The following is a 19,375-nucleotide window of genomic DNA, read 5'->3' on the forward strand; positions in this document are numbered from 1 at the left end:
AGTAAACAAGAGCCGGGAATGAGGGAATCATCTACTAGACTTTATGAGTATCTTCTTTTAGCTACAAAAATATCTGTCCTCAAGTACTTTTCCAAAACCCAGCCATTCATTCTTTAAATCTATCACAGACCATAATCTTTTGAGTTTGTCAAAGTTGCGACTTCTCTGACCAAAAAGGGAAAATAACAATTATATTACTACTCACTATAACGGTATAGTGAATAATAATATAAGAGTTAACTTAATAATAACTATATCCCAAAATAGTGGAAAACCATTCGAAGTAGATTACTATTATTCATAGGAAAGTTTCCCAACTCCTAAGAGATAAGGAATTGTCACTACTACAGTCACAAATCTTTTTAAATGATTTCCTATTTATTTATTTTTTTTAAATAAATTTTCAAAAGGAGTGATTTTGGAAAGCTGTCTTGGAAAAGTAGTTTTGGAAACCTCCCTAGTGCAAAAGTAACAAGCCCAACTGTATCCTGAGAAAGGGGGGCAAATTTGTGAAAACTGTCCGGGGTGCTGAGGGTTTGCATCAAATATCAGAGTTGCACAGCAAATTTAGGCTCCTTCTAGGAACTTCTTAAAACTATAAGAATCATGAAAAAACCTGGGGAGGGGGGGGATAGAGCCGTTTCACCGGGAAATGCCAGACACGGTTTCGAAAAAAATCTGTCTAGGGAAGACACAACTCATTTGCTTGGATTTGTTTTGCGTTGCTTAGCCGGTTTCAAAGTATGCCATAAACATTTCTTTACATGATATTCTAGTTAGTGTGGCTAGAACCTGCAACACCTAGTGAAATCGGCCTGAACTCCTGCAGGCTCGGAGCTTTGGGCACGGAAGACTAAAGCGCGGACGAGGCGGTCGCGGCTCCTTTGTTGGGGAAGCAGAGCTGGCTCTGGGGACAGAAAGCGGGTTCAGGCTCAGCCAGCAACTAACAGCTGGGCGAGCGCCGCTCAAAGGCGAATTTGCCTACTTGCGCGTATCTAATTTGGAAGCCCGGCTAGTTAACGTCCTGCGGCACCAGAAAGCCTTTGAATCCCTAGATGGGTTTCATTCACCCTGAGTCCCCTTTCTCTATACTGAGATGAGAGAACCGCCTCAAGGAGATGTGATCATAAACAGTGTTAATTGTAATTATTAAGGCATCATCACCTGCACAGGCGTCTTCATCAATTACCGTGATGGGCGACACTAAGCCTGTTCCCAAAAGAGCTGATGAGAGTAGAGAGGGTCCCCTCTTTCACCCTTGTCGCCGTCGCCGGCTGCTATCTCCAGGCGCTCTGCCTGGCAGTCTTTTTTTTTTTTTTTTTTTTGCCTTAGCGTATATATCACCGGCATTTATATTAACATTTCTGAAAAAGTAAACCCAGAACCTGACTCGGACAAAATAACTAGAAGTCCCCCCCAGGAAAAAAAAAAGAAAAAGCAAGACAAAGCATTTCGTGCTCACAGGGATAAAGGGGACACTTGGGGCTTTTTAAAAGATGAGTGCATACTTAGTAAAAGAGAAGATATGCATTTTCTTTCTCTATTTACAAATTAAGCGTCATTAACACAGCATTTCTAAATATGTAAGCATTGTGTAGTCCTCGAACATGGCTGTGAAACCCGCGGCCACCTGTGCAGCATTCAACAGATGCTTCAAGAAAACCGCGAAGGTTTTTTTTTTTTTTATTTTCATTGTTTCTCTTTGGGAAATCTAACTTGGGCGTTGGTAGTGTATATTTAGCGGCAAATTAAAATTTAGAGCCCTGAAAGTGTTTGAAATTTGTCTGTGTGTTACTGAACAATAGTAAGAGTTCTTCTTACACAGCGGGAAACTAAGGCAGAGAGGGATGTGATTCGACGTTTATCATTGCACCCCAATCCTTTCTCATTCTAATCAAAAGATAGCGCCTACTCGGGCAGCCTTAGCCCCGGGAGCGGCGCCAGCTCTGGTCCCCTGCGCGCCCTAAGGACTGGAGCCTCCAGCCAGTGCACTGTCCCGATAGCCTCTTCCATAAAATCGCTTTTCTGCAGTACGGTACCAAGCTGTCTTTTCAGACTCTGATATCTGTCTTTTGACCAACTATCCCCGATTTCCAAGGGAGTTAGTCCCGACTTCTCTAACGCCCGGCCCGTGGTACAGTACAGCTTAGCCTGGGAGACTCGGTAGAGATCCGAGGAGCTTCCATCTGCCCCTACTCCTCTCCAAGCCTTCCATTCTATCTTAGAAGCAATGTGAGATCGCCTTAGAATCTCCGAGGCACCTTGGTGAAGGTGACCCAACTAACCCTTCTCTGTGCTGCAGCTGGACCCGGCAGGAACCCTGCCAGCCTGGAGCTAGTGGAAAGGGGCTCTGCTAAGGCAGGGTACAGCTTTTCACCAAATTATTTGCAGGGGCTAGCTTTTGTGGTTAACCCTTGTCCTATTACCTTGACCTCTGCTTTGGGGTTCTAGGCTTTGTACTGAAGAATCAGAGCTAGGCTTGCCTTTGAAAGCCGAATGAGCTGCCTTCGGGCTATCCTTACAAGCTTTTAGTTGGGTGGCCATGGGAGGTTATCAGGAAAGGAATTAAATGGTTTCTTTTGAGTTTGGGTTTGTCTTCCTGTAAAATCAGTGGTTTTTCTTTTTGCTCAGCATTTGGGACCCTGAAAAAGGGGTGGGAAGTGAGCCTTATAAACAAGATCATAGTTTCTGCACGCTCAATCTATTTGGCCCTGCAGATGCCTCAAAAACGACTCCGACTGAAGGAAAGAGCAAAAATCGCAGCAGAGATTTTTCCAAATGCGTGTCAGAAGTCGGTATAGCCTACAAGGTTTGAAAAGTGTTTATTGATCTGAAATGCTCAAGTGAGGGGTGTGTGTGTGTGTTTGTGTGTGTGCGTGTGTTTGTGTGTGTGTGCGTGTGTTTGTGTGTGTGTGTGCGTGTGCAGGTTATACTTTGAAAGTTTAAGGATTCATTCTTGAGATCTACCCCACTTCCACGGACTCCAGTGCCTCTCAGTCTCGGGGGTCTCACCAACCAAGTTAATCACCCCTATCACCAACACTCTGGGGGGTCTCACTTTGCCCACCAGCAGTCTGCAGACCTACCGAGACCGGCCAAAACAGGCTCTGGGGTGGGGTGGGGGAAAGAGGGGGCATGTGTAATGCTGAATGTTGATTGGTCACTCGTGGCCCCGCCCCTCATCCTGCCTCTGGCCCAAAAGCGCTGTGCGGCTCCGGGAGAGCCGGGTAGGCGCTCTGGTGCTCGCCGGGGAAGCTGCCTTCCCCGGGGCGCACAGCTCTCTCCTACGCAGCCTTTGGAGCGGCGAGACGGTCTGCCTCGTCCACTCCATCGGCCTGCCTGCTCCTTACCTGCCGGCGGCAGATGAACTCTCTCCCTTCTTCGTAGACGCCCGTGTCGTCGGAGTCGTCGAGATCGTCGTGGCGCTCGCGTGATGGCCTTCGTCCGTTTAGAATAGTGTAGTTAGTTAGGGACCGCCGGACGAGCATGAGCGTGCGAATTGCGCAGAGATGCTGGAGGTGGTCAGTTACTAAGCTAGGGTAGCTAGCGGAACCAAGCAAGCCGAACCGGTCCGGGGGCGCACGGTCGCCCGCAGGAGGTTGACTGGCTGGCGCTGCCCCTCGCGCCGAGCCCCCTCCATCCCTCCATCCCTCCCGCCCTCCGCCGAGGCGCGGGCTGGCGGCGCGCAGCGCAGAGCAGCGCACAGACTGCCGCGGGCTCCGCTGGCCGATTGCAGCCGAGTCCGACCCTCGTCCCGCTGCCGCCGCGGCGACCGCTGCGTGGTCCTCCTCCCGGACGCTTGTGGTAAGTTGGCAGCCCGGGCGGCGCGGTAAATGCACAAGCTCCCGGCCGGAGCTGGGGCTGGGGGCTGGGGTAGGGAGCGGGGACAAGTCCCGGGCCGTTGCGGTGTAGAGAAGACCGCACGCGATGTGGGGGGAGAGGAGGGGGTCTGAACACGCACATCTCGGGGTCCCTGGGAAGAGATGGGGGCTCAGGTGCCACCAGAAGGGCGCCAGCGTCTGGAAAGAGGTCGGAAAGCGGGGGGGGGGGGGGGGGTAACGGGAGTTGAAGACTCGGGAGGAGGCGGGGGGAGGGGGGCGTCTCTATAAGACCGTGCCAGGGAAGCTGGGTGCAAAAGGGAAGGTGGAAGGTGAGCGGGGGAGGGGGGGTCTCAGGATGTAGAGGGGTGAAGGAAGACTGATCCTGGGTGACTACGAGCAAAGGTTCAAGCTGCAGAAGGTGCAGCTGAATTGGGGATGCGTGGAACGTTTTCTTTTTTCTTTTTTTTTTCGATTTTTTTTTTAATCTGATTTAGGGCAGGTGGGTGGAAGACGGAGATTTGGGAGTGCGGTGTGGGTGGGGGAGCGAAAATATCCTATTATGCTCTCTTTAAAATCGACCCCAATTTTCTGAGAGTGTCAATAAACACTGGTAGCGCTGGAGAGATAAACACTGCGGATCTGTGTTTGGGTCTAATAGCTGTGGGCTGCATTTAAACAGCGCTGCTGACTGTCACGTAAGTTTAAGAGGAAAATGTAAAGACATGAGTCACTCGGTGGTACCCACTTTCGTATTTTAAAAAGGTTTACGGAGAAGTCTCTAGCGCTGCCTCATAATCCAGTTCCTTTACTCAATTTAACCAAACAGGTAATCTCATCAGCGTACCTCGGAAATGCTCCACAGGAGAACAGGTTGCCGTTCCTGAGACCGCATAAAGTTCGTCATTACAAAACTAGTCTGTGTCTGTTTATTCTCTGCGCCGTATCCCTTGCCTTTTACTTCCTTTTGGGTAATATGTGACCTAGAGGTGACATTTTGCATTGTATACAAGAACACCCTCCCTTCCCCAAACACGCACACACAAATGCAGAAACACAAATGCACACTCACACACAAATGCACACTCACACACTCACACACACACACACCGTTTTTTGTTTTGGGGACACACCCAAACATACGAAGGGGTTAAGCTTGGCTCTGCACTCAGGGATTGCTCCTTGGCGGGTGGGAGGGGGGAGCGGGAATGGTTGGGGGGAATCATATGTGTTATAGGGGATCTAGGGTTGGCAACATGCAACCAAGCACTCTACCTTTTATATTACCTTTAGTCCCCAGGATCCCCCTCCCTCCTCTTTTATTTTTTTAAGAGAGAGAGAGAGCAGAGCTCTGCACTTTAATTCACAGGAAGACATTTGTCATTCAGAGAATATATAATTTGGTGGAGGAGAATCATTGCAAATAAGGGGTGCAGCTTGTTTATTAGCATTTGCCCCAAGTTCCATCAAGGGGAACCTCTAATTGCTGATCCTTTAAGCTCATGCCCTTTATCAGATACATTTTAGGCAGGCTAATCAAAGAAACCTGATTGGGGGAGGGGGGTGTGGGGAGGGAGGATATGGCATTGTGTTAAAATGAGTAAGGTTGGGCACAGTAAGCAAAAATTTGTGATTTCACACAGAGGCAATATACCAACTGGAGTTCTTGAACTTTCTGCATGTAAGCCATGCAAAATATGAAGTCTGTAGAAACAGGTATTAATGAGTTAATATATTTATATTTGTATTAACATAGAGTTGATATGCCTATACAGTGGAAAAGACCAACCACTGATACTGTAATTTACTGCAGGAGGATGTTATTTTACCATGAACTATATATATATGTATATATATGCATATATACACACACTCTTTTGAAGTAAAGATATTAATTATGACTAAATATTAATATATATTATTAATATAAACATCAACATATGATAACTGAATATTAATATATAATATATTTAGTCATAATAAATGCCTTTTCTTCAAAAGGGTGCAATTTCCTTGTACGTTAATACATTGATCGTTGGAAATTACATAACTACCCCTTTTGGGTGGGGGGAAAAAAAGAATGTTTCATTTATTGGGAAGGAGGTAGATTATAAGAATATTCAATTATAATTTAAATTATAATTAAAGTATAATTTATATTCCCCGAATATTTTCTTTCTGAGCCTTCTTAGGACAAACAAAATACGCATTTATCTCACCCACATGACTTCTTTCCTAATAGCCTTAATCATCTACAGCCACAAGTTCAAGGCAAGTCCTGAAATTCAGAAGGTGGATAAGGTTTGTGATTGCAATATCAAGGTATGATTTGGGGTATTGGAGCTAACACTGGTAGTGTTTTCTATCTATCTACATAGAGGTTTCATGTCCTCATAGTTCTGTATTAACCCTATGCTTCCTTGATGGATCTATGTCTAAAGCTTTCGTGTATGATAATGATGATCTATTTATATGATAACATGACAGGTATGGGTGCAGTAGGAATCATAGGAACAGTTGACAATTTTGTGAACCTGTTGGATGTCAGGTATGACATCAGGAGCATAATATATTTTAGACGGCCTTCTTAAGCCTAAGAAGAGAAAGATTTTTTTCTCATCTAACTAGTATTGTTAGATTTGCTTCATTTCTCAATGTATTATTGTAGAGTATATTAAGGTCATGAGATAAGAAATATTTCTTTTTTTGCAAATTTACTAGGCAAGAATTATAAAAGTTAAATCTTAAAAAAAGCCTAAGATATCTGATATACTATTAGGCTAATTCATTAATTGTTTAAAAAATGTGCAAAAGTGCCATAAATAGTTTATAGATATACCTCTTCTCTGGAAAATAAATTCAATAACCATGTTTGATTAATAGTGTTATCAGTATGAGGATTTAATTATTTAGGAAAATTACTGTATTTAGCATATATATATTTAAACCTAAAAAATCATCTGAGACCTGCATCAAACCTTAGTTACTATACTGTTTCATTTATGTTCCTCAAGTAAAAGCTGTTCTTAACATCCAATGGAAACACATATATTAAAACAAAATTAGAGGAAGATGTTATCATTATCAGTAACCAATATTAAGTTTCTTCAGTTTTTCTTTTTAAATGGTTCAAGGCCAGCTATTGAAGAAGGCCAGTTAAGTTCAGGCAAGTAAAGATTCCAAAAAATCTAGACTATTTGGCCAGCTTTTAACCACCTAATTTTTATAGCAGTGGAATGTCCCACAAAATGAGAATATATGGCACTTTTATTGAGATTGTTTATTAGACTCTATGGTAAAGCTTAGTTTATTTTGAGGGGAAAAATTAATTAGGGGGCTGGAGAAATAATTCAGCAATAAGGCCTTTGCCTTGCACATAACCAACCAGGGTGACAGGGTTTTAATCCCTGAAACCACAAATGGTCCCCTGAGCCCTGCCAGGAGTAAAAGCTTAAGAAAAGGGCCAGGAGTAATCGTGCTGAACACTACCAGATGTGACTCCAAAACAAAACAAAAGTAGTAAATTATGCCACACTCATTGGATAGCCCTACATAAACTAGGAAAACCATACTTTGGGTTTAATATTATACTACTTTGCATATATAATACAAATTAATGTTATATAATATAGTAAATATATCTTATTGACATGAGGCATGAATATTGCAATTTTGAAGATTTTAAAATTATTAAACAAAGCCATCAATGTTGTCTTAATAATTTTGTCACAATTCTATATCACTTATGTTCTTATCTAACCTGCATAGTAATGAATTTCCAAATGAAACCACCAAGTCATGATTCTAAGAGTTAACCATTGCATCACTTTTGTTCTTTAAAACTCATTAAGGCTTCCTGGTATACTGGATACATTGTGGTTAAAGCAATCTACTAAACCCCAATTTACATAACACTGATACTAATAGACAGTCTCTAATGACCAGATTTAACGTCAATGCTCAAGTGCAACAATTCTTTTTTAATTAATTCTATGCTTTATTAATAAATTTATTATTTATTTATTAATAAAAATACTTTTTTTGCACAAATGTTACAGTGAAAACAGGACTTCAAATGTGTGCATGAGGTAGAAGCTTATTGATTTTTTCCTGTGCCCAAAATCTTTGAATAGCCTTACTTCTCCTTTGCTAGGCATTAATGAAGAACCCTAGCAAAACCACTCACTTATACCCCCTAATCTCAGATGTGCCTTTAGTGTTTCTTGACTTAAATCTTACATGCAGATATTACATATGATTCATTTTGGCCTCCATATGGAAGAATATTCCTTAATATTCCTTGTGTTTTAAATAAGGGACACTTTATGACAAATCTATATCACCAACACATTTGATCGTATATGAAAATGACCAAAATTTATTTTCTACTCATTTTCCATTATAAGTTCACATGATCCTGGTTCCCACCCCATTTCCAACTAAACTCTATTTGAGTTTATTTTGACATGAAGGGAGAAAAATAAGTGTATAGGTCATCGGCAGCTGGTATTTTATGTACCCTAAATTCTTAGCTCTTTCATCACTCAAATATAGGAGACTAGTTTATTAGAACAAGAGATACTCTGCTGGACAGAAAAGGTAGTAGATTTCTGGTAATAAGACTGAAATTATAGGAAAAGCAAGTTCCAGACAGCTTGGTGGTGGTGTGCATAGTCGTGCACTCAACCTGAGAACAATGAAGGTGAGGAGTGAGTTTGAACTTCCAAACATAATGAAGCATCTTCACAGGGAATAAGGCAGGGAAGGTAAATATTGAAAATTGAACTCGAATTATTCTTGGTAGGTTTTGAGGGTAGGAGCAATATAAAAATCTCTAAAATGAAAATTAAACAGTACTGAGAGTAAAAGATTCAACTAATGTCTAGAAAAGAGCTAAAATGAACAAATTGTCTAGATTTCTCTATTTTTTCATTTTGTAAAAAAATCTAATTTTAAAGTTATTAAATAATGTATATTATTTAATAATGTATATTTATTATTTAAAAGTGTATATTATTTAATGATTAGTAACTAATGTCCAGAAGTAAATTTTAAGGCATTTAAAATATATTTATAAATATATTTAAAATTGATAAAAATCTATTTTTCTTATCAATCAAGAGCTGCTTAGTACTTTCAGGTAGTTTCCTATAATCAAAATCAGAATTGTTCAAATTAACCTGTGATTATTCTTCATAAAAGAGCTGTAAAATATGATGACAATATAGCTGTTATTTAAAGAGCTGTAAAAGATGATGACAATATAGCTATTATTTATTGAAAATAATTGTTCTACATATTTCTAAGGAATTTTTGCCTGTATTTACTTGTATAAGCCTCACACTCTACATAGAGAAGGTACTATTACCTTCAATCTGCAGAAGGTTGCTTTGTGAAGATGCTTTGTGAAGTATCATAAAGAGGTTAAAACACTTGTATAAAGTATATTTTAGTTTGGATAGACCCAAACTAAACTTGAAATCAGGCAGTTTTGGTTTCAAAGACCATACTTCTAAGCAGTAAGCTTTACAGCCTGTGTTTTGGAATTGGCTAATTTTTTGCTTCATACTATAAAAGTCACTAGTCTTTGAATAGGATTTATTTGCATGTGACCCTGAGAATAATCATACTAAGAATGTCTATTAGTCATCAGCGCACTTGAAAGGTAGTCTGATATGCATGTAATAATTCATCTAGAGATTTATCTCCATTGCAAAAGTAGTACAAAATTGAAAATACTGGTCATGCTAAAGGGCTAAGGGATATGAGGCCCAAGTGATGCTCAGAGAAATCACAATGTATTGAATGCAGGTACTGCTACCTTACGGATATGCACAATGCTTGCATAAATACAAACTATTTCTGAATATTCTAATTTGTTTAAAGTGGTCCTTATTATTTGGGGCTGGAGTGATAGCACAGCTGGTAGGGCATTTGCCTTGCACGAGGTCAACCCGGGTTCGATTCCCAGCATCCCATATGGTCCCCTGAGCACCGCCAGGAGTGATTCCTGAGTGGAGAGCCAGGAATAACCCCTGTGCATCGCCGGGTGTGACCCAAAAAGCAGAAGAAAAATAAATAAAATGAATTGGTTCTTATTAGTTCTCAAAGATAATATACTAATGCACTATTTTACCTCAAAGTTAATGTTTAGTAGAGAATTTTAATGTAAATTCATTAATGTCATACTGAAAATCAATGCTGTCAATATTTAAATTTCAAGCAAGAAATATGTACCTTATTTTGGATGAATACCCAAACTTATTTATACTTTTATTTACATTTATTATACTCTTTATTCAGAGTGAATCAATAAGATTAAATAAATTTTAGACGCATGGTACCATAAGTAAAAATGACAGTATCTGAATTTTAAATTTAAGTAGATAATATACAACAGTGTTAATACCATTTAAGTAGCTTTTAGCATGTTGTATAGCATGTGGTTAATTTGGCACATAGTTTAGGTTTCACTGTCTTCTATGTGCAAGACTTGGTGGTTAAGGTTTTTGATGCATTATGTCACTTTTTAATTTGAGTCTTATCTTTTCCATTGAATGATGGAGTCAATTAAAACTATAAAGGTATCTATATGCATATATAGATAGATTGATATATGTATGTGTGTGTTTGTGGGGCAATAAAAATGATAATTTTTTTCTACTGAAGGCACACATTCATTTATATGCAGTCAAGTTAAATAAATACAAGATGATGAATGAATAGTATGACTGATGAAAATCAAAAACCAGATCTAAATCAATTTCTGCACAGTAAATTTTAAGTCTCTGCCTATTTGTATTTAACCAAGAAAGGATTCTAAAAAGTCCATCAAGCCAACTTTTAATTTTTTCTTTCATTTTTGGGGAAGGGGATGTTCGGAATGGGTGGGAACACACCTTGCATTATTCAGGGGCTATTACTGGCACTATGGTTAGGAGTTACCCCTGTATATAACAGGGATCAAACAGGTGCCAGAAATCAAACCAGTGTCATAGTATGTGCAAGACAAGTATTTTAAGTGCATTACCTGCTGTACTATCTCTCTGACTCTCAGCATCCTTTTAATTTTTTTCAAAAATAGATTTAATTTTTATGTTTTTATTTATATAACCATCAGCACTACTGCATTCATAATCATAACTCTAGTAACATTAAATATTGTCTATTAAAATATAATTTTAGTACATGTGTTTACTGAAGGCATTGCCTATGTGAGTACATTACTATTACCTTCATAAGCATTGAAAAAATAGCAAATCCTTTGGGGCCAGAATGATAGTACAGAGGGTCAAGTGCTTGCCTTGCGCTCTGCCTAACCTGGTTCACTTCTTAGCACCACATGTGATCTTCCCAGTAGTGAATTGTGAGTGCAGACCAAAGAGTAAACCCTGAGCACTGCTGAGTATAGTCCAAATCCAAATGTTTTTAAAAAGCAATATCTTGATGTTTAAATGAGATGACTGACCAGTTGATAGCCACGTGCACTTATTTATGTTAACTTTTATATACTTAATTTTTTTGTGCACTGGAAGTCTGAAACATCTCAAAGTTGGACATTTCCTTTCCAAAAATTAAATTTCTTTAATATGCAAATATGAGCATGAGTCACCAGCTGCAGAATTCCAATTCTAATCCATTATGTCATATATATATATATATATATATATATATATATATAAACAGTGACCTTCAAGTAGCTTTAAAATGAGTCCATGAATTTCAGATTATGTGAAAGAAGAGCAATCAAATTAGTTCAATGGGATTATCTAAAATGTAAAACTCTAAAGTAAATTTTATAGAGCAAAGTCTATTTACTCTGTGAATGTTCTTTCTGTAGTTAGTGGGTGTGTACCTTATCCATGCTGGGCTGATTTTAAACTAAATTGAAACATTCATATATCTTCTTATTTATAAGAAAAGTATAAATATTTAACTTTTCTTTACATTATATAATAGGAAGTAGTAGATAGAAAGATATGCATTGCCCAAGAAAAAAATCTTCATCTATATTTTGATGAGTGATTTCAATTTTCTATTTTCAACATTTGTCAGAAGTTTCAAAATACAATCTTCCTGATATTGTTATTTATATTTATCACCAATATAGTAAGTGAAGAGCAATAATTTTGAGGCAGGAGGTGGTTTAGTGTAAAAATTGTGAGTACACCTCTAAAATGAGAAGACAGGGAAGATAAAAACTATTTAGCCCTTACCATATCAATACTTTTAGTGTTTGTCAATACCAAACTGAATTATTTTTTTCATGTAGTTTTCCTAACCACCAAAAAAATAGGAAATAGAGAGCAGTGAGATTAATCACATGATCAAACCCATAGCTAATGTGAGGTAGAGACAGGAATCAAATCCATCTCTGATTAGAAAGATTCTATGTACATCTATTATTCTACCTTGATTAAGAGCTTAAGTTTTAAAATATGACAAATACTTAAGCACAAAATATGCCTTCAGCCTAACTTTTACTCAGTCACTGACAATGTTTCCAAAGAAAAAGCGGATGACAAATTAGGACACATCGATCATAAAATTTCTACAAATCAACAATGTGTCTGCAAATTCAAAGGAAAGTTCATTTTAAAAGAACATTTATTAATAAAGATGGAAATTATGCTAAATGTTATTTTATCATATAGTAATTATCAATGAATTAGGGAAATAGAGAAATCAGTCTTAATACTAACAAAAAACTGTATGGAGATTAATTTATTAATTACTCTGCTTTTATGATTTAAAGTAGCTAATGGAAGCAAAGGGAAAACATAAATCTTCGAAAGAGGATGTGATTATTGATGACGAATATCCATTGTTACATTTGAGTTAGCTAATATTGTTACTAAATGTAATTTATCTTATACTATGCAACTGTCCTAAGAGTACTTTTAGAAAATCAAGTGTTCTCGGGAGATACCTCAAACGAGAGGAGGGCATGCTTTTCCTCCATGTTCTCCCATGTTCCCCTGAGCACTGCTGGGAGAGACTGCTGAGCACCAATTGCTGTGGTTCAAAATAAATTTGAAAAAGATTAAGGGCCAACTTTTCTCATCTTTAAAATGAGGATAAGGCCAGAGAGAATTCTCAAGTTGTAAAATAATTGTAAAATACATGCCTGTCTAGTATATGCAAGACCCTGGATTCAATCAACTCCCCACGTGCTCCCCCACACCAGCCCTAGCACCTGCTAGTGAAAGTATTGACTGTAGTAGCCCCTATTTTAAACAGAATAATTTGTTGCTTTACATGATGGTCCCCAAAGTATAATGTATATGCAGAATCTAGTACACATTAAGTAGATAGAAAAAGTGAACAGGGCTATGAGATAGTAGAAGAGGTTAAGGCACTTGCCTTGTGTGTGACTTAGTTTCCATATCCTGCACTGCCTGGAGTGGTCCCTGAGCACAGAGCCATAAATTAGCCAGGAGCACTGCTTGGTATGGCCCAAAAGCAGAAAAAGAAAAAAAAGAAAAATAATGCATAAGATTTATTTTTAAGTTCCACACAAACTGCGGGGGAAAGACAATGATAAAATCTCAAAATATATTCGACTTTATATTCTATAGAATTCCGTTCTGCCTTTATAACTTTGCAATGATTCTATTTTAAAGGAATTTTTAAAATAATAATATTATTTCATAATTCAACAGCCTTACATCAAAACCGAAATATAGAACCTGCTTCTAAATGTAAAGCATACTATTGTCAAATTTTAGTACTTCTGGACAGAGATAGTCCTCACCTAACTGGAGTGACTGTTTTGTATGTTGGAGGCCTGGGTTCTGTTCCTGGCACAGTATCGTCCCAAGAACAACATAAGGAATAACCCCAAGCTCACAGCTGGAACTTACCCCTGAGCATCACGTGATGTGGCCCCTCGACAAAATTCAAAATAGAAGAAAATAATTTTTGTTTTTGTTTGGGGGTGACACCCACCTATGCTCAGAGCTTAATCCTGGCTCTGTGCTCACTCCTGGCAGGGCTTTGGGGACCATATGTGATACCAGGAATTGAATCTAGGTTGATTGCCTGCAAGTCAAGAGCCTAACCGACTGCACTACCTGACCCTAATAGAAAACATATTTTAATGCTTCATTTTCTGTTACTATAACTAAAATTTTGGCTTCTACCTTATAATTTCAGATCAACAATACATTTTGTATTGATTTTCCCCTTTCATTTTAAAGAATTTTGTCTTGTTTAGTTGAGTAAATATTTTGGTTAGATGGTTTTAAATAGTTTTTAAAATGGTTTTAAAATAAAGCATACCAGCAGATATCCATCTGTTATCTAATATTATTTTAAAAATCTGTTTCCAAATACTGTTCAGTAACAAAATCTATTGAGCAGACAGAATCTTACACTGATCTTACACTCAGTTCTGAATTCATAAACTTTAAAATATTATTAATGAAAACCATCTGTTGTCTGTATGTTGGCGTAATTCAAATAGAAGGAGGACTGAGAAAGAAATAAGCTTGCAAAAACAGACACAGAACACTTCTCACAGATAATTTTAGTGAATATAAACTGTGAATAAAAACATTAAAATTAATTATTAAATATATTTTGTCCATAAATAGAAGGTGTAGAATTTCTCCTGTTTGACTTTTTGTTGGACATTTAAAGGCTTATTTTTCTTCACTAGAGGACTATAGAGTATTGTAAAGTATATGGTATGGTGTTAAAATCAATAATTAAAAAAGATTTTCTCACATAGAAAATTACTAAGGGCTGGAGAGATGGTACAGCTAGTAGGGTGGTTGCTTTCTAGGGTGGTTGCTTACTAGGCAACAGCCCAGGTTCAGTCCTGGCAGCAGACATAACAGAAGAGATCCACTGAGCACTGCTGGGTATGGACCCTCGCCCAAAATTTCCTGGAACACTACTTATTCCAATTGATTAATTGCTGATGTGAGAAAGCAGTCAGACAAAATTGACCTTTGACTGTATCTTATTCAATTATTATAGACCTCCAAATGTTACTTTTATTTTAGTTATTTCTTAATAATTGTAATAATTTTAGATTTTTGTTTTATTGCCCTGCCAGTTTCCATATCACTAGAAAATGTTGACACATTAGAATTTTATTTTCAATTAAACTCTGGACTTTTGTGATTCTTAGATATATAAATGCTTACACTATTAGTATGCAAAGATCTCGTATTTGTCAATATATATTACTCCATTATTTTGTTTTAAGACCACAATGGACCATACTCAGTGCCTAGTCCTAACTCTGCTCAGAGATCACTCCTGCAGGCTCAGGGACCAACCTTACGAGGTAATGGGGATAGAAGCTGTGTCCACTGCGTACAGGGCAAGCACCCTACTCACTGTATGATCACTCTGACCCTCTGATCATTGTTAACTGAAAAATCAATTTTAAAAGGGGAAGAATGGGCACATTTAAATATATGTAAGTTTTACTTCATTACAGTAGATATTTAAAATATCAAAGTAGACAGTAATGGTACCACTGAATTTGGATGTGGTTATGTTTTAATCCTGATGACCCCCTTTTTAAAAAAAAAGAATATTCAGATTATTCTAAGGAAGCACTTAAGGTCTTTTGTAATGCCACATTTGCTCATCCTGCTGAGAACTGAAAACTGGCATTTTTAAGATGATTCTTTGATAGGCACTTCATTTTAAAATGCCTACTTTTCCCTGATCTCAACTGAGCAGAATTAAAACAGCAAGTTTATCCATTATATCTTTGTAGGATCCTAATGAATTTTAAAATACAATTTTGAACTAAAAATACCATTTTAAATAACTTTAACCAGGATAGGCTGAAAGCAAAGTAACAATAATAGTCTGTGGGAGAAGTAGAATAAAAACTATCTTTTAAAAATCACAAAATTATCCTTCATTTCACTTTATAGCTTATTTTTAGACAAAATTTGAGATAATTTTATTTACACATATGAATTGTATGTTGTTTAAGTTAATATATTGAATAAGCTTGTTGTCAGAATCATTTTTTTATCTAGTCACCACTCTATGAATAAGATAAACCTATCACAGATATGTTAAAAATTAAAAAAATAATAGACACTTGAAAGATAGTTGTATGCAATAAAATAAACCTCAGTTTATATATAAAAATCTGAGAGAATAAAGCAGGAAAAAAGGAAGGAAATGATAGATGCCAAGTATTAATATGAAGAATATTATGTTCATGGGAGAGAGGTGAAGCAAGTTGGGAAAATGAAGCAGAAAGTGAGAAATTTTAATTTATTAAGGTATTGTAGATTTTTTCAAAATTAACTAAAATTTTAAAAGTGTTCACTACAATATTTTTTAAAAATAGGAAAACTACTTTTATTTGACAGGTCTTAAGGTAATTTTATAAGTTCTGAGATGTTCATTTTTATGAAGAAATATAGGTGCTTCATTGTAAACTATTGTAAGCCTCCACGAAGTGGGAGACATACAATAAATAAATCTTTCATATAAATGACACAATCACAAAAATAGCTCACAGCAAATTGTACCCATCCGACAACCCACAGATCAACACTGGTAAATACTTCGGGTATACTTTCCTTACCTCTTAAGTATATGCATATACATTAATTCAGTCAATAAATAAGTGCTATGAGCTAGATACTGTGAAAAGGACAGGATAGTTAATAATGAACTAAATCAATGAATGCAATGTTGTTGTTATTGTTAAAATGAGATCATTATTATAAATGATATTTTTTAAATAGATGCTTTTAGTTGACACTATATCCTGATCATCTTTCAGATAATGAACACTACCTCTACCCTAATTCCCTTACTTAAAGTCTCAAGATTAAAAACAATACTGTTAAGAATAGCCCTCATAACTTTTTTCCCCTATACACAGAAAAAGTATGTGTAATATGGATAAGAGCATATGTTTTGAAGTGAAGTGAACTCAAAATTTGAATCTGTTTTGAAATTTTGGTGGCATAGAAAAAATGGAGTTACAGCTGTGGAATAACTCATCTTTGTGTATTGACATTATTCCATGCTTTACTATATGTGTAATTCTTAGTGCACAACTAATAGATTGATCACCAGCTTCTTTAGCAAGCACTGGGTCTCATTATTCCAGACTGGAATCTCATCGTTATACCAAATTGCTATTGTTTACCTTTGCTTTCTAAAATTTACTAAGTTGAACCTGTTTTACAACCATTTACATAAAGAAATAATTTTTATTTACTATAGGTCCTCTGCCAGTTCATTAACATCTAGGTTTAATGTAGTCATGATACATTCTTCCATAGTTATTTAAATAAACTTAAAATTTGGAACTGTAATACAGTTAAGAAATCTGATTCTATTTTGTAGCATTGTGCATTTTCAAAATTTAGATTCAAATAATAAAGTTTTAGCCCTGGTTGTTTACCACTAATTTAAAAACATAATATGTTTTTTATTGGCATAGGGATTAAATTTATAACAATTTGTTCTCTAGTACATTATATCTCTAATTACTAAAGGGATATTCACATTAAATTATTTAAGTTGTGGTTTTAAAATGTGTGACAAATATTTTATACTATATTTCAAATACGTTGACTTACGTTGATGTTTATGAGCTCATAAAACACGTTAAAGCCTTCAATAATAAAGCTGACATTTCTGATATATTTCTCATCATTTTAATGGTCTTTACCATTAAAGACCATTAAAGACCATTATCTATTGACACTCCACTTCACTTACTTGACTAAATGGAAGAACTAGCATTGCAGGGGAGAAAAAAAAAAGATTTTTTTTTCCCTTTTAGTTCAGTATATAAGGCTTTAATTAGACTGCCAGTTAAACTGCAAATGAAAGAGATAACTGGAGAAATAATTTTATTTCTGGGTAACAGAGGTAGTTTAGTAGTCTGAAGTATAAGGTTTGCATGCAGGAGGTCAGAGTTAGACCCCCAGCACCATGTGGTCCCCCGTGAGACCCCTAAGCACTGAGCAGAGAGTTGTCCTGAGACACTCCCGGATGTGGTCCAAAACTAAAGCCATTTATGTATTAAACAAAAATTAATTTTGTATAACATATATACAAAATATATAGTCATATATACATGTATATTGCAAATGTATACAAAGTAAGCATACAAAAATATGTATAACATATATAATACACATATGAATATTATACAAAATTTATTTTTCCTACTGCAAAATAATAGCAAAATGTTTCTAATGTTGTTTTTACATCTCAATATAAGTGCTTCCAGCTGATATTTCTTAAATAATATGAAACAATTCTTTTCAAATATTATTTTCCCTTTCAGTTTCTAATATCATTTTAATATCTGTAGGCAAAATAACAGTTAACCACTCCTGATCTATAATTATTTTATGTCAAAATTTATACTTCATATTGGATTCATAATTTTGTTGGCCAATTTATGATGTTTAAATAGTGCTTAATTAATTCCTTAACTGAAGAAATAAGATGAAAATACCTGCTCTACTGTTGTGCTTTTTGAATTCAATTTACATAAATGTAACTGGTCTTTCTGGCACTATGGATGTCAGTCTCATTTAAGTAATAGTGATGTTACTATGATTTTGTATATTAAATTAGTGATGCTTGTATGTCACTAGTGTAAATAGTAAAAATTTTAGATGTCAAAGTTACCCTAAATAGCACCTCACTTCCCAAGTTCTGACTGCATCTTTCTAAATGTTTATTTCTAGGGTTATTAACCAATATCCATGAGCATCTATAGACCATTCATTGCTGTTCTTCAGGAATAACTGTAAGTATCCCCATAAGCATGTTTGAAGGCTTTTATTTTAGAGTAACAGTCAAACATTATATTTAAGTTATTCTTCTTATATACAACATTGATATACTTCTTAAATGGAAAAACATTTTTGTCATTAATGGTTTATTTATGAATGATATTACTTAGAAAATGGTATTTTAATTCAACCAAAAGTTCAATTTATGTTATTGCTTAATAATAACTAAACATGGACTGGAGCAATAGCACAACGGATAGGGCATTTGCCTCGCACGGGAACTGACCCGGGTTAGATTCCCAGCATCCCATATGGTTCCCTGAGCACTGCCATGAGTAATTCCTGAGTGCAAAGCTGGGAGTAACCCCTGTGCATCACCAGGTGTGACCCAAAAAGCCAAAAAAACCCCAATAATAATATTAACTAAACTGACATCCTTGCTGAAGTGCTAACTACCACACAACTTTATAATAACCAAATATAAAATAAGATAAAATGAATAGGAAAAATTAGATACATTAACGCTAAACATGAATCTGTTTTCTCCTTCAAATAAAACTTGTCACGTTCAGCATAAGAACACAGGAAACCCAGTTATTTTCCTACTGTAAGTTAAAATAGCAGTTTCTCATGCAGTTCCTTGATGAATGGAATTAAAAATCTCAAGGGGTCTCTAGATAGATAGTAAAGCAGGTGGATAGGGTACTTGCCTTGCATGTGGTTAACCCAAGTTCAATTCTCAGCACCACGTATCATTTCCAAGCTTCTCAAGGAGTGATCTCTGAGGTCAGAGCCAAGAGCAAATCT

At 36.6% G+C, this 19,375-nt stretch overlaps 2 protein-coding genes across 3 annotated transcripts in view; one reads left to right on the forward strand and one right to left on the reverse strand.

Moving 5' to 3' along the window:
- LOC129399766 (uncharacterized) overlaps window positions 1-4,725 on the reverse strand; it is a 60,083-nt gene extending 55,358 nt beyond the window's left edge. The window contains exons 1-2 of the mRNA XM_055121140.1: window positions 4,666-4,725; window positions 3,351-4,019 (exon numbers count right to left, since the gene is read on the reverse strand). Coding sequence (XP_054977115.1) covers window positions 3,351-4,019; window positions 4,666-4,725 — 729 coding nt within the window. The remainder of the gene's footprint in view (window positions 1-3,350; window positions 4,020-4,665) is intronic.
- Window positions 3,222-19,375, forward strand: part of HTR2C (5-hydroxytryptamine receptor 2C) — a 260,479-nt gene continuing 244,325 nt past the window's right edge. The window contains exons 1-2 of one of the 2 annotated variants that reach the window (XM_004614477.2): window positions 3,222-3,804; window positions 18,521-18,582. The gene's annotated coding sequence lies outside the window, so the exon portion shown is untranslated. The remainder of the gene's footprint in view (window positions 3,805-18,520; window positions 18,583-19,375) is intronic. The other variant, XM_055122720.1, reaches the window with a different exon arrangement.

This window comes from Sorex araneus, chromosome X (genome assembly GCF_027595985.1).
Source record: "Sorex araneus isolate mSorAra2 chromosome X, mSorAra2.pri, whole genome shotgun sequence".
Lineage (NCBI taxonomy): Eukaryota > Metazoa > Chordata > Mammalia > Eulipotyphla > Soricidae > Sorex > Sorex araneus.